The sequence below is a fragment of the Haliotis asinina genome, chromosome 1, assembly GCF_037392515.1.
Source record: "Haliotis asinina isolate JCU_RB_2024 chromosome 1, JCU_Hal_asi_v2, whole genome shotgun sequence".
Taxonomy (NCBI): Eukaryota; Metazoa; Mollusca; class Gastropoda; order Lepetellida; family Haliotidae; genus Haliotis; species Haliotis asinina.
The window spans coordinates 12,545,249-12,560,388 of record NC_090280.1 but is presented as its reverse complement, the minus strand read 5'-3'; the positions used below and the strand labels follow the sequence as shown (position 1 = coordinate 12,560,388).

Sequence of the window (15,140 nt, the reverse complement as noted above, 5' to 3'; positions counted from 1 at the left end):
ATGCGTGTTGATTGGAAGAACAATATGAGATGGCAGAGGTCGTCTCAGGTAATATAAAAAGTATTAGTAAACTTGGCACAATATTTAGGGGAGACCGGATCAAAGCGCGCATCCAGGGCAAAGTGACCAAACGGTGTATTTTTAGAATGAACAACAGACGGAGCTATACGTTGCTGTCAGCCAATCACAGATGACATGCATTGTGCTAGCTGACGGCGTCATAAATAGCAATCATAAAATCGGTACGTGGGGAAAAAGCATTTTTCATGTATGAATCATGAGAAATATCACTAACTGACAAGTGGCTTCGTTACTGACAAAGTTAAAACTAATCATTTTAAGTGAAAATACAGTGTGAAAGCTTCTAATCCTACAGTTCGCACGCATCTATTATCTCGTCACGTTCATTTCATTTCCTTTTCAAAAAGGCATATACTTTGGGGCAAAACGCACCAGCACCGGCGCGTTTTGCCCCTATGCATTTACTTCATATAAAAGTCATTTTCTAAACTAAAAAACACGTTAACACATTGATGTAAATACATAAACTAATTGTTCAAGATGTTTAAGCATAGTTTAAAATGAAGTCTCTATTTTTCTGTCTGAAACAATGCTTGTTGATGGGCAGGTATTTGGAGTTAGCGGGGGAAGTCTTACAAGCCAACTACTGAAAAGAGAAACTGGATATAAATTCAACAAGAAAACATTACGAAAACCAGAGACACATTGTCTTAGTGTTGCAATATGAAATTTATTTTTCTCTGAACCGGACGATGACACACAGTGGTGTATTGTCTTTTTACTTTTCAGTCTGATTCGATGCCACCTCTACTTTGGGTTGAAATCAACAGAAGTGATGTTAGAGAATATTCAACTTTTTGAAGCGACACCCGGAGCTGTCCATTAAGAAACCAGAACCTACAAGCTTGACAAGTGTAGCTGGATTTAACAAACCAGCAGTAGACACGTTTTATGGACTTTTGAGAGGTGAAATTACTCAACATTCAATTCAAGAGAGTTCCCTATGGAATATGGATGAGAGTGGTCTGACGGTGGTCCACAAGCCAGGACATATTCTTGCGAAGAAAGGTCAAAAGCAGGTTGGCAAAATTACAAGTTGGGAAAGGGGTAAAACAATCACTGTAGTGTGTTGTTTCAATGCAGCTGGCACATACGTACCCCCAATGATGACATATCCACCTAAGAGAATGGCTTCGACTCTGACGAAGGGAGCTCCTGCTGGGTCGCTGGCGAAATGTAGTGGAATTGGACTGCTCCTTCTTTGGCCCGTTGAAGACAAATTTTCACCAGGAAGCAGACAGGTGGATGCTGATGAATCCAGGAAAGAGAATATCAGTGTTTGAAATGGCCCAACTATTCTGCTTACAGAAAAACATCGACGATGCTGGAAGCTACCAATGGTTATCACTGTACTGGTATATAACCATTCAATCCAGACGTCTTCTCGGAAGATTTCATTGCTGCGCAGATGACAGACGAACCAAAACCGGAAGCAGGTCCAGAAGCAGTACAGGATTCGGCTGAAGGTCATACATCCACAGCTGCTAGTGTCTCCTAGGAAACCTCTGCTGCTCAGTCTATCATTGTTGAGTCCCCTGAACTCAACCAGCCAAATTCATCTCGTGCAGATGAAGATCATTATGTTGAAGCCAGCTGTGTGCCAACAGACAATCATTTTATGGATGATCCCGTGCAGCATCGATGGAAATTAGGGACGCGATATGGGTTCTTTTTCCACTCACTAAGGCTCAACAGTAACGTGTCAGAAAAAGGAGTGTTATGTCCTCAGCAGTTGTCACCTCCTCGCCTTTTAAAGAACGGCTTGAAGATGAGAAACGCCAACAGGACACGAGCACCAAGAGAAAACCTTCGAATACCAAAGGAACGACTGCAAAAAGACAGAGGAACAGGAAGCCTCGTTCAACTGACAACAGTGGTCAGGAGAAACAAACAAACATTTTGTCTGTATTATAACGAAAGGTACAGTGACCCACCCAGTGTAGACTGTCTCGAATGCTTCAGCTGTAAACTATGGTATCATGCAGAATGTGGTGGTGAAGAAGATGTTTGTGATATATGTAAATTTGACAGGTCAGGAGTTCCCAGTTATTTGTGTGTTCAGATTGTTTTAAACAAATGTTTCTTGTCTTGACAACAATGATCAGGAGAAACAAACATTTTGTTTGCATTATAACGAAAAGTACACTGACCCCACCAATGAAGACTGGTTCGAATGCATTATCTGTAATCTATTGTATCATGCAGAATGTGGTGAAGAAGATGTTTGTGATTTATGCAAATGTTGTATTTGCTTTGACACGCCCGGAGCTCCCAGTGAATTGCATGTTCGGTTTAAAGTTCAGACTGTCTTAAACAAATGTTCCTTGTTTAGAAACAATCTTTTCATATAGTGCATGCAAATAAACGTTTCTTTGACCACGTCCTTTCCTTATTATGTAAAGCATGTGGTCAAGTGCGCACTGAAGGGTACTTTGCCCCGGGAGGCGGGGCAGAGTGACCAATGTTTGAAAAAACATTTTACGTTCTTAACTAAAAACCTTTGTTACGTGAAGGCAATAAACTGGTTACTTAAAAAATATATAACCCATTTCTTTCGTAGACGTCTAAAAATCTTTCTTAACGATATATGGTTTATCACAATTGCCTTACAAAGTTAAGGGGCGCGCTTTGACCCGGTTTCCCCTACATCACAGTTATTGACGACACTGCACATTATTGGCACACGTAATTAATGCAAGTCCTTTGTTCTGGTCCGACAAATCGAAGTTTTCTACCATTCGATAGCGTAGTCAGAAAGATTCAGCTGTCTGTCTGTCATAGTGAAATTAGCATAAAACCAAATACGAAACACAATAATGTGTACTACATCAACGAGAAGAATATCTGAGCAAATGCCTTTGACGTTATGTCACTTCACTTTTTTTGTTCTTTGAGAGCCATTTTATAGTTCGTGAGCACAAGATTAACAAACCTTATGGATAACAACTTCTTTATTACGATAGCGCGACGTTTCGGTACAGATTCTTGCACTGTTGTCAAGCAGGAATGTAACATACAGTGGTGGCAAAGTATATATACCACTACTGTATGTTACATTCCTGGAACACAGTTGTGAATGATTATCACAGTCACATGAGTTGTGTTTGGCTTGCTGATGACAAACCTCGTAGCTCTGCACACACGTCCTGCAGAGAATACAAGGCAGCAAAATCTGACGTCAGGAAGCACATAAGGCAAGCGATAACCACATCTCGTAGTCTTTTCAGGAACTCGGACAATCCCATGTCCTTGATATCCGGACCTTCAGGAATCGTGGACGGTCACCCAGAGGCTATATTTGATGCTTGGGCTAACCATTTTCAGGATGTATATGACCGAGACAATTTCATTTCTTCCTTCTGCTAGCAGATACAATCTCTGGTTTAGGAGATGCGTGATATGCCCAAGGGAGAACGTGATCCACAGCCAATGGATTTCACAGAGTTGGAACTAACTTAGTGCTGTGCCAAGCTGAAGAACAACAATACAGCTGGTGGTGCAGACAAGATCGCACATGAGCACCTAAAGTATGGCGGTAGAACCTTGATGTTTTGCTGGGAAGCCCTCTACAACAGCATTCTTGAATCTGGACATATCCCGACAGCTTGGCGTGAGAGCGTCCTTATCGCCTCTGTACAAAGGTGGTAATAAATCAATGAAAGCTCCGAACCCTTACCGTGGTATATCACTCTCTCCCGTGTTGTCCAAAGTGTTTGAAATGGTGCTCCTGTCTGGACTGGCGGACTATTTGATACCTTTCCTGACCCACAACAAATGGCATAGTCTCAGTTATCTGCCCTTCAAACATCCTTCAACTTGCAAGTTTTTCGAGTGTGGAATCAAAGCCATCTTGTGGACTGTTCTTGGCGACATGTCCACGTGTGTGATATGTATCGAGTTTTTCCTGACTGTGTGTTCTAGGCCTATTCCCATGATGCAGGGCATCAGACAAGGTGGTGTGCTGTCATTTGTACCTGCTGTACATAAACACTCTGCCCCAGAAACTCGAATCTCGGTGATGTCGTGATGGACTTAGGTATGTGTTCTCCCACTCAAGGAGATGTTGTAGTACTCATTTCATCAAGGCATTTGGCACTCAGAGATATAGTGAGGATATCGGATTAATACTGCAACAGCTGAAGGTATGTGTTGTTGGCCTCCAAGAGTGAAATTGTGACTTGTCCATACTGGCCGAGATATCAGCAGCTGATTAAAGCAGTTTGAAGTCAGGTTATATTATATGGTCTCTGGTCTTGTCAAGCAACATGTCAACCATAGAGCATGTGACGCAGGCTGCCATTTCCTTGCGGTCCGGTGTGAGATTATTTATGGTAGCGATGACATAGCAAATACATTAACGGCACTCTTTAACTCCATTGTAGAATCTGCATATGTCCCTAGCACATTCAGAAGAGGTGTAGTCATCCCAATCTATAAAGGTAAGAAGGCGAAAAATGATCCTAACAATTATAGAGGAATAACGCTAACCTCTCGTATTGGGAACCTTTTTGAAAAAGTCTTATTGGCTAGACTAGAAAGCTGGATACATTAATACATACCCTCATTTCCAGACAAGCTTCAGTTTGGATTTAGAAAGGAACATGGAGCAACTACTTCAGTCTTTACTCTGAACAAAAGCCTATCTTACTATCTAAGCAGAAATTCTCCAGTTTATACTGCTTTCATGAACAACGAGAAGGCGTTTGATCGCATATGGCATAGTGGACTCTTTCTAAAGTTATATCAAATGGGCATTAAAGGCAAAATGTGGCAACTCCTATATCAAAGCTATACATCAAGCTCTGCTTTCGTGCAATATTGTGGTCTCAGATCAAATGAATATCTTATCAAGCAAGATGTTGGGCAAGGAAGAGTCCTCTCTTCTTGGTTTTTCCTTGTTTTTATTAATGATTTGATATGTGAACTTAGAAATTTGAACAATGGCATTTGTGTACGTGGCACTAATATCCCATGTATTCTATTAGCTGACGACACAACACTTGATTCTAAAGGGTCTTCAATCATCACTTGATACTGTCTACAGCTATGCTTGTAAGTGGCGTCTCACGTATTGTTATAAGGCCAAAATTGCATCCATGATGAATAGTGTAGTACAGATCATTGACATTGGAGTTGCTACTTCTAGAGATAAGATTAATACCCAATCGTCGGGAAAGGAGAATATGTCAGTAGATGAATAAAACAGATTTATCAAGGATGATTCAATGATGGGAGTTAATGGAATTTTCCCGATCACGAGGCATACGTGAGACCATGGAATGATGAAACTTTTCACAAATCAGAGGGATTGAATAGGGTCATGTGACAAGGTTGGAGCAGGTTCGACCACCACAAAAAGATCCCGTCAGCACCAAAAGCAGTGCGGGCGCATATTACAGATTTGGCAGAACGGTCGAACGATAGGATTGTACATTTCCATAGTTGGGACATAACTTGCTCCATCCTGTCCAGGCCACGATATTGTGTAATGACGAAACGGATCGAGTAAACCTATGTGAGTATAGAGCCTTGAGTTGTGTGATTGCTGGTATGCCAGAGGACCAGTACCTGAATGCTATGTGTTAACGAGGAGTCCCGGTCGTCAGACCACTCATTCCTAGATGTAGCAGCTCTGACGGACCAAGCGAGTATGCATCCAGAGCGTACGTCACCCAAGTCAGAACGGCCATCGTAACAGGTAACTGATAATAGGGTTACGCACACCCAAATCGCCAGTTACGACAGTATAACGGTTCTAAGAGCACTTGTGTCATTTTCTGTAAATACAAGAAACGTTAACCACGTGCTTCTTCCCACACCCCTGTATGGGTCAGAACTGGGGGCTTACCTTGCCAAACTTGTCATCTTGGTGCTTGAAAGATCTTACAGACACGTCATTAACTCAATTCAAGACCTGATTGTTGTCTTGGACTCCTTGGAGTGTTGCCTCTAGAGACAGTTATAGATCAGTTGTTTTTCGGGTGGTCTCTTGAATATTGACCACAGATATCTACCTCACAAGCCGTTCATATCCCGGTTGCTGTACTTTTACACGTCTCATCGTCATCGTTTAGATGTGTGATTGGTGTAGTCAGGGGACTCAAGAAGTACGTACTCTATTTTCATATTCGGGATTCAAATGCCGAAACCCGAATATGAAGGAAAGTCAAACTTGAGGCTGAAATATGGAAAAATGTAGGTTTGGGTGTGCATGTTTTTAAGATACCCAGGTTGACTAGGGGCCCCTAGTACTTCAGAAGGGGTGAGATAATGCATATTGACACCGTTGGTTATAATTCCGAATCTGAACAAATTTGAATCCTGAATATGAAAAAATGTTCATAGATACATAGATACATACATTGATACATACACACATATATACATAGATACATACATAGATACATAGATAAATACATAGATACATACATACATAGATACATGCATAGACACATGCATACCTAGATACTTAGATACATAGATACATGGATACATCCATAGATACATACTGAGATACATAGGTACACGCATACATACATACACACACATACATACAGACAGACAAACAGACACACAAACACACACTTGATTACATAAGTGTCGCTCTTTCACATCATCACCAGACAATTGGTGTTGATTCTTAGTCAGTGAGTGAGTGAGTTAATATTTAACGTCACATCCACAATACCTCAGCCATATCGTGACGAGGACACTTAAATGAACACTTAAATGAAATATATGCACATTCTAAAAATCTGTCAACAAAGGACAGTAAAACAACTAGAATATCACAAGTTTAATTAAAACCAGCGTGAAAAGTTAAAACCAATATCACTATTTAGACAATACAATATAAAAACAGACTATAGATCAACAACAGAAGGTAGATCACCACACAAGGTACCATGGGGACTTACAGTACCTCACCTTTCAATAGGTATGCATGAGTATATCGTGTATGGCCAATACGACATCGTCTTAAAATAACCTCTTCAAATCTGTACTGACAGTCCAAGTAGGTGTAACCAATATACGGTTTTATTTCATGTAATTTTTCATACCTACTTGGGTGTCCCTCTTCTTCTGCATCAAATTACGGATGTAGGTTCTAATGCTCGCTTTGTAATCAGGGTATGGAATAAGAAGTGGTGTCACAGATTTGCCTTGGCAGCAAGATCGGCCATTGCGTTACCAGAAATGCCTCCGAGGCTTGCTAACCAACAGAAGACGATGTCGTATTGACCAGTAGCAAGATTATTATACAATTCAATAATATCAATTAAAAGTGGATGTTTACATGATAAATCTTTAATCGCCTGAAGACAAGAAAAAGATTCTGAACAGATTATATATTGTTTACGTTTAGGGTGTCTTTGAATATATTTAAGAGCTGTTAATATGGCGTTAGCTACAGCTGTAAAAATAGAGCTGTTATCTGGTAATCTAGAAAGTATTGTTAAATGATGCGTCGAGTCCTAGATATTGGCATACGGTGGGTGTCCCAAATCGGTCGGTCTCACTATATTCTGGATGTCCAAGAAAAGCTTTCATTTTATATTGTAGGAATCATTATTAAAGGCCTATCCAGAATGTCACGAATGTGGTTAATGTGATTAACGAGATATTTATCATAATAACACACTGGGTGTAATATTTCTTTATACATTGCAGAAAGTGAAAAACAAATTGTCATTTGGTACCGCTTGGATGATGGCATGCGTCAAATTATATGATATATGATATGTGCAGAATAGTATGGATGACTTCACGTCATAATCACCATTCAAAGATTTGGATTGCTTGAATTATATTAAGAGGCTGTTTTTAAAGGACACAGCCGTTTTAATTTGTCAAAAACATTTTGTTCAGACATTCACGTTGGCACTGTTTACAATATCTTGAGAGCTGATACTTTAAGCATTGAGTATTTCGTTTGAATCCATGCCATCATGCATGAATAAGTGAAAACATTAGGATGAGTTATGTCTTTTTAATAACGTCATCTGAAAGTGGAGGTGGGTAGTGTCGCCAAAACAAGCTCCGTCAGTAATCATCATGGTAGATGAGTCACTTTAACAAGCGACTGTAGTTTCAAATTGCATTTTTATGCACTTTAGTGTCTACTTTTTGTTCTGAGAACTTCGGTTTATCTCAAACACACAAAATGTTTCTTTTACATTTTGTTTCCTGAAGTTAGTGATGCATTTATTGCCGATTTTGCGTTTTGGGGGTTACAAAGATGAACAGTCAAACAAAACACGTCAGGCTGGAACATGGCGAAAACAATTCGCTTGGGCTTGACAGATTATATGTAGAAAAATGAAAGACAAAAACAGTTGCGTTTTTATGATTGTCCAGGGGAGACTGATCGCTTTATGGACACTCCTCTCACGTCGCTAGCAAACGTATCAAATACGTTTATGATTTGGCAACGTGGCATGCTACTATCAAACAGAGGCTAGTTCCAAATCAACATCACTCACAATCCGAGTATCTGTTCACGAATGACATGACCCACAAGCCTGAACACGCAAACTCCGCTCACAGCCATCTATCTGTCAAATGTATGTCATGGCCCTTTCGACTGTAAGGCTAATAATATCATACCTATACAAGTTTTGCAAATCCAGGAAGTAAACTTAAGGTATACAATTCAAACGGAAAAGTCTCCATCTGTGTCAGTGCGTGTTGCGGTTCGTTGATGTGTAGACAGTGTAAATACACGTACGGTGTTTACAAGGAGTTTAATGAGCCATCAACCAGGAAGAGACAGTCTCACAATCATACAACGTATTACAGGATTCACACCCCTGAACTCGCACCTCGCACCAGGTACGTGTATGTTATCAGTAAACAGTTCAGTGTTGCCCTGCATAGTTAACTTTACTTAGTGGGGTGAGGGAAACGGAGGGGAGAAATGAATGCTCCACCTGTGGAATTGTTTTATATTAGATGCTCTCAGGTGCCATCTCCTGCCTTCTGAAGGTAGAATGACTTCTTTCATGTAATCTCCAATTTGGTATAAAATATTATTTTTACCTGCTACGTTGGACAAAAAAGTTTCACGTTTGGGGTTTGGGGGATTTTTTTTCTGAACTGAACTTTACAGATATGTTCAAACATATCTGTATATATGCAAAACAACTGTTTTGTTCAGGTTAAGCATTAATATACTATTACTGACTTCTGTTAACAGTCTTATTTTTCGTTAAATATCATTAGATATTGCACAATATGTACCATACTGTCACCGTCATTCATTAGTGTATGTGACATCTAACTGGTCACCCCCCTTGGACGTGTCTGCCATCATATCAAATGCTTCAAGTAGTGCTATTGTTTCTCTGTCAGTCCATTGTTGGGTTTTCGCCTGTTTGTTGCTGTACATATGTTTACATTTTTACTGTTTAGCAGTCCGGTATTCTGACTGTCATTCTGACAGGATAATTTGCCGCTCGTAGGATATGAACACTATTAAACTATCACCATGGAATAAAATCCAATAACAAACGTTGACGATATTCCACGGCGATTTTTACCTATGTGAATATTTTTCAGAAACTTAGTAGGTGTTAATTTCAAACTTCACGTGATCTGTGATTAAAGCTGTGCATTGCATATTGTCACTGGCAGACAGACAGGCAGACATAGGTGACAATAAACTAGTTTTCTCTGTCACAGAGTCTGCCAAATCCAGTAAAACTACCACAACCAAGCTGTTTCGAGACAAGCCATACCTACTCCAGACAAATAAATATAAGGTAAAAATATGACCCCACCACACACATTGTATACAAAGTTGGCAACCCTAAAGTAAACTCTGATTGCTGAAATAAATTGATAGATCACATTCCAATAGCTGGGTTCATTGTTTGTTTGTTTTGTTTTCTGTTGTTGTTTTTTCCATTTTTGTGTGAATGAGCGAGCGTGCGTGCGTGCGTGCGTGCGTGCGTGCGTGCGTGCGTTTGAACCGGAGCCTTGTCAACTACTACTTACACGAACTCACATGTCTGCCGCGTTGAACCACCCGCCCACTGCTCTTTACAAACTCAAAAACCATCCACACAGCCCCGTTACGCGTACGAGAAACGCCGTTCAGAAGCACGAGCAACAATCAGTTTTTGACGACGATTTTCAGTATGTCCCAATTTCACAGAAAGATTATATTAAAATTGTCTGAAAGCTTATTCAATGACGTTTTACTTCATCTAAGATCCTTTTTACATAGGTGTACCATTGCTTTGAAACACATCTACGTTCCTCCCTCTGCTTGCCACAGACACATAAAAACGTTCTCACAGTTTTACCTATGTGCCAATTACACAGAAGAATGATTTTAATATTTTCTGAAAGCTTATTCAGTGGAGACGTACCACATATAAGTACCTTTTCAGGAACATGAATGGTGTGTCATCGCCTTGAAACACTCACAATATCATTCATAACATTGAAATTACTGAGAATGTAATGTTCCCTAGATGAAAATCACTGTAAATGTTCTTTGCATTGCCCATTGCTCAGCTGTAGCAGATGACAGACACTACATTCGGGTAAATATGGTTAAATGTGAAAACGCCACTTACAAAATGGAATGGACTTGTAAAAATATGTAAAGAAATCAGTTGAAGTTTTCATATGCATTTGTATGCTTGTATTGAATACTTTGCATAGTATGGATTGGACAGTGGGAATGCTTAAGACGTAAGTGCAAAAGGGCAGTGCTTTTTGCACAGAATTGCTTTGTTAACAAACCAAATGCCACATATTCAATTGTAATATATTTACTAATGTGCATTTTGTAACATTGCAGAGATATGTTCACTGGTTGGATCACTGAATATGTCAACACTTCCAGGATGATTTATGTTTTGGCGATGTTCATGAGTGGTGAGTTAATCTCTTCATTAGATCAGATAGCTCTCCTCTGTATGTGCAATGGTTGCAATGAAAGGCTTGAAGTGTTCAGACTGCACAAGCACATGCTTTTATAAGAGAGTCCAAAGTAAAGGAATAGTATCCACCACAGGGGAACGGGTTCACGTCCATCTCAAAGCCTTAATTTTCCCTATTGTGTATACTACTACGGACAGTGCATGGAAAAGTCCACGAGAATAAGTGGAATAGAGCATTAGTCTGTCTGTCGAAAAGCTATCTATGCAACATATTGCTGTACTTGTTCATAGTGGCGACGAGGTTTATCGTGTTGGACAAAGAGATATCAGTTCACAGTTCACAGTCTATATTGAGCAAGCGAGTCGCACAGTCTGTCCCTTGGCTGGCTATACATCTTCAGCTCACTGAACTGGCTGGTTTGGCTACGCTATGTTGATGTCCACGAAACAATTTATTGTGAAATTTCTTCAATAATTTGTTTGGTTTTCGTAAGGAGGGCATATCAGGCCTGCAGCTTTCCTTGCTCAATGTACTTTTTCTTCTCGTTTTCGCTACTGAAAGTGCTTTTATTAGACTTGTTTCATTCTTTGGTGTTTTGAGAGTTCCAAGAGCACCAAGAGAAATACCTTGGTCGAAATATGATTGTCTGTTGTGTTTAACTTCGCCTTTTCTAGAATTCTAATGTCATCATGTTTCAATGCTTTACATTGCAATGTGCAAGATATAAACTTAAGCGCCAATCCTGTCAATTCTCCCACTTCGACTGTTCTTTCGATGCCTGGCAGTGTGGGTGCAACTACGATGGTGGACAACAACCCAACACCAACTGCCTAATCCCATGCTGGTTGTCATCAGGGCAATGTTAGCACTATGCAATTGACGGCCCTATGATATTTCTTATCTAATGCTGTCTGTACGGCACAATCTCGTACTAGTTGCTGTTTGATTTCACATAACTGTCTCAAATGAAACCGGTCTACGGTTTCCAGTGTTTCTGCTTCATGATCCACGACCGAGTATAGTCCCATCCTTTATATATACAGAATGGGGTACGGGACTGCAAAGCAAAATCCTTATATATTTTATATAGGGATTTCCAAACAGAACAGTTGCATTTGAGCATATCTTGGAGACACTCTTTGTAAGCAGATATTTTTGAACCCAACCCCAAGACAAAGGTGCACCCCAATTAGAGACGTGCAGGTACACAGGCATAAAACAATGCCAGGAACCAAGCTACCGCCTGTGCCAAGGTCCAATAGGGTTGTTAGCCCATTCGTGAAGTGAAGAAGAAATACCTCATATCGCAAGCCCGTTACACGCGAATTTGGGGCAATCCTAACACAGCAGAAGTCTTCAAGACCCTGCTGAAGAAGTGTCCCCTTGTCTTGCTTTCCGACCTAGAGAAATAAATCCTGTAGCGATCAGGTCCCACACCAACTTTTTAAACTCTAATTGCTGTGCTTTTGTAACAGGTGGCAAAATAATTGATTTCATCTACATCCACCCTCCCAAATAACCTCGGCACACAGAGAGGGAACTCCAAATCGTTCTTGCAGCTGACTGCTGTGTGGAACCCAAGGACAGACACAACCACTACACAGACTGCCTTGCCACCATTTCGGAAGTCCCCACTGTCTTCGAAGCAGAGAACTTGACTTGCAAGTGTGGTGCCATTGACTATTGCATCAACAGTAAGACATGCATTCTGTGGTGAAACACTGACATGGACTACACACCCCAGGAATGCCCTCCTGGAGGTTCCATAAGAAACTGAGATCCGCGACGCATCCAAAATATAGAGAACATGTATGACGATGCCTACACTTTCTGGTGCATTCGACACAAATTCCTCCTCGAGAGGTTTCCAGGATTGGAAACATGTATGCGGATCTTCTAACCTACCTTTTTGTATGACTGGTATCTGTGCCAGTGTGCTGTGGTGCTTCCATTGGACGACCTTCCATAGAAGCCCAGCGGCCATCGAAATGTAGCCCCAGTTTTGTGTCCCTTCCACCATCCGCACCAATGTCTGGATATCGAAATGGGTCTCTTTTTCTTCCTCCTGCCGGTCCTCTTTGTCATTGTCATCATCCAGTCTATTCTATACCAACATATTTACGGTTTGCTTCGTATGAGTCTCGATCTTCCACACACTGTTGTATGTGAACCTTGTGAACCAGCAAAACAGAACAAAGACAAGTCATAAACGTTCAATTTGTATTATTATGCAACGAGAGCAGCGTATACAGAGTCACAAGTCAATTGTCACAATGCTGATTACAAATTCAGTACAAATGAGGCAAAATCTAAGGCAATGGGTCACAAAATATATTTAGTAGCAAACTCACCAAAGTCTGGATGTGAGATAGAATCAACTATGCAGAATGTAAACACAGCTATCGGTCTGACAGTGGATAATGTAGGTGAGGCATTGACGGGTTTCAATGATCAAGCGTTGGCAGTGATGTATCCTCCAGTTAATATGAATGAGTGTCGCCCTCAATATGGCAACCAACCTTTTTATATATACCCAGTCATTTCCCAAAAGTTCGAGCACTTACAAACATCGTCAACACTGTAGCATGCGCTGGAATAAATCTCCCGGAAGTAAACACATAGAACACTAGGAGCAGATAAATTCTGGAATAAACAGAATACTAAAAGTGTTGACCAGCTATTATTAAAACGAAATGTGCCCCATCATATTTAATATTCAAAACACTAAATGTTGTGACCAAATAATAATTATTACTGAATTAATAGCAAAATATACAGAAAATACACACTCGTAACACTCTCCCCCTTGAGGAAGAGAAAGTTTCGCAGAAACTTTCTGTTACAATCATAGCAATAATAACACAATAACATGACATTTGATCATATGAGCAATATGAAAAAACTGCCTGCAGAATTACTATGACAAAATGCAGATACATACATACAGCATCATCAAGTCATCATACATTTATACCCTGGAAAGTGCATCAGCACAAACATTGTCTTTGCCTTTAATGTGTTTGATCACAAGATTGAACCCTTGCAAGGTCAAAAACACCACCTCATAAGTCTCTGATTCTTGTTCTTCATTTTGTAAAGAAAAGTCAAGGGATTGTGATCAGTAAAAACTTCAATTGGCAAAGTGGTGGTACCAAGGTACGCTTCAAAATGCTGTAAAGCTAACAAAAGACCTAATGTCTCTTTCTCAATGGTAGAATAATTTCTTTGGTGCTTGTCAAATTTCTTTGAAAAATAACAAACTGGATGTTCAGTCCCCGAAACATCCTCTTGAATAAGGACAGCACCTGCACCAACATCAGTTGCATCTATTTGCAACTTAAATGCTTTCTCAAAATTTGGTGCTTGCAATACTGGAGAATTCATGAGTATGGCTTTGACTATCCCATTGAAATTTTACCGTTTTCCCCAAAAGGTTAGTAAGTGGAAATACAACATCTGAGAAGTTTTTACAAAACTTTCTGTAATAGCCAGCCATACCCAAAAATCTCATGAGTTCTGTCTTAGACTGAGGTACCTGAAAATGTGCAATTGCTTCAACTTTAGCATGAACTGGTTGTACCTGGTTGTGCCCTACAACATGCCCTAAAAATTCCACTTGTGCCTTCCCGAATTCACACTTGGCGAGATTCACAGTTAACTTTGCCTCAGACAGTCTTTCGAAGAAAGCACAAGTCCTTTTAAGATGGCCATCCCACTCCATGTTGTAATTGATGACATCATCCATGTAAGAATCGACACAATCAAGGCCTGATGTGACATCACCTTGTATTGATACAGTCCATCTGGTGCAGCGAATGCCGATATTTTCTTTGCACGGTGTGTGATTGGAATCTGCCAGAAGCCCTTCAGGAAGTCAAACTTACTTATATACTTAGCTTGACCAATGCGATCAATGCAGTCGTCCACTCTTGGAATAGGATACGAGTCAGTTCCCGAGAGCGCATTGACAGCTTTCATGTCAGCACAGCAGCGCCAACCACCTCCAGTCTGCAGCACAAAAACACACTATGAACTCCACGGACTGTCACTGGGTTCAATAATGTCATTGTTCAGCATTTGTTTCACCTCTTTCCCCAGAATTTGACGTTTCACTGGATTCATCCGATATGGGTGTAATTTTACAGGCACAGCATCACCTACATCTA

The 15,140-nt window shown here is 40.4% G+C and overlaps 1 protein-coding gene across 1 annotated transcript in view; it reads left to right on the top strand.

The window, feature by feature from the left end:
- The first annotated feature begins 1,031 nt into the window (after positions 1-1,031).
- The window catches only part of LOC137291703 (cell adhesion molecule 2-like), a 63,297-nt gene continuing 49,188 nt past the window's right edge, over positions 1,032-15,140 (top strand). Inside the window, exons 1-3 of the mRNA XM_067823193.1 lie at positions 1,032-1,100; positions 8,822-8,913; positions 10,892-10,968. Coding sequence (XP_067679294.1) covers positions 1,032-1,100; positions 8,822-8,913; positions 10,892-10,968 — 238 coding nt within the window. The remainder of the gene's footprint in view (positions 1,101-8,821; positions 8,914-10,891; positions 10,969-15,140) is intronic.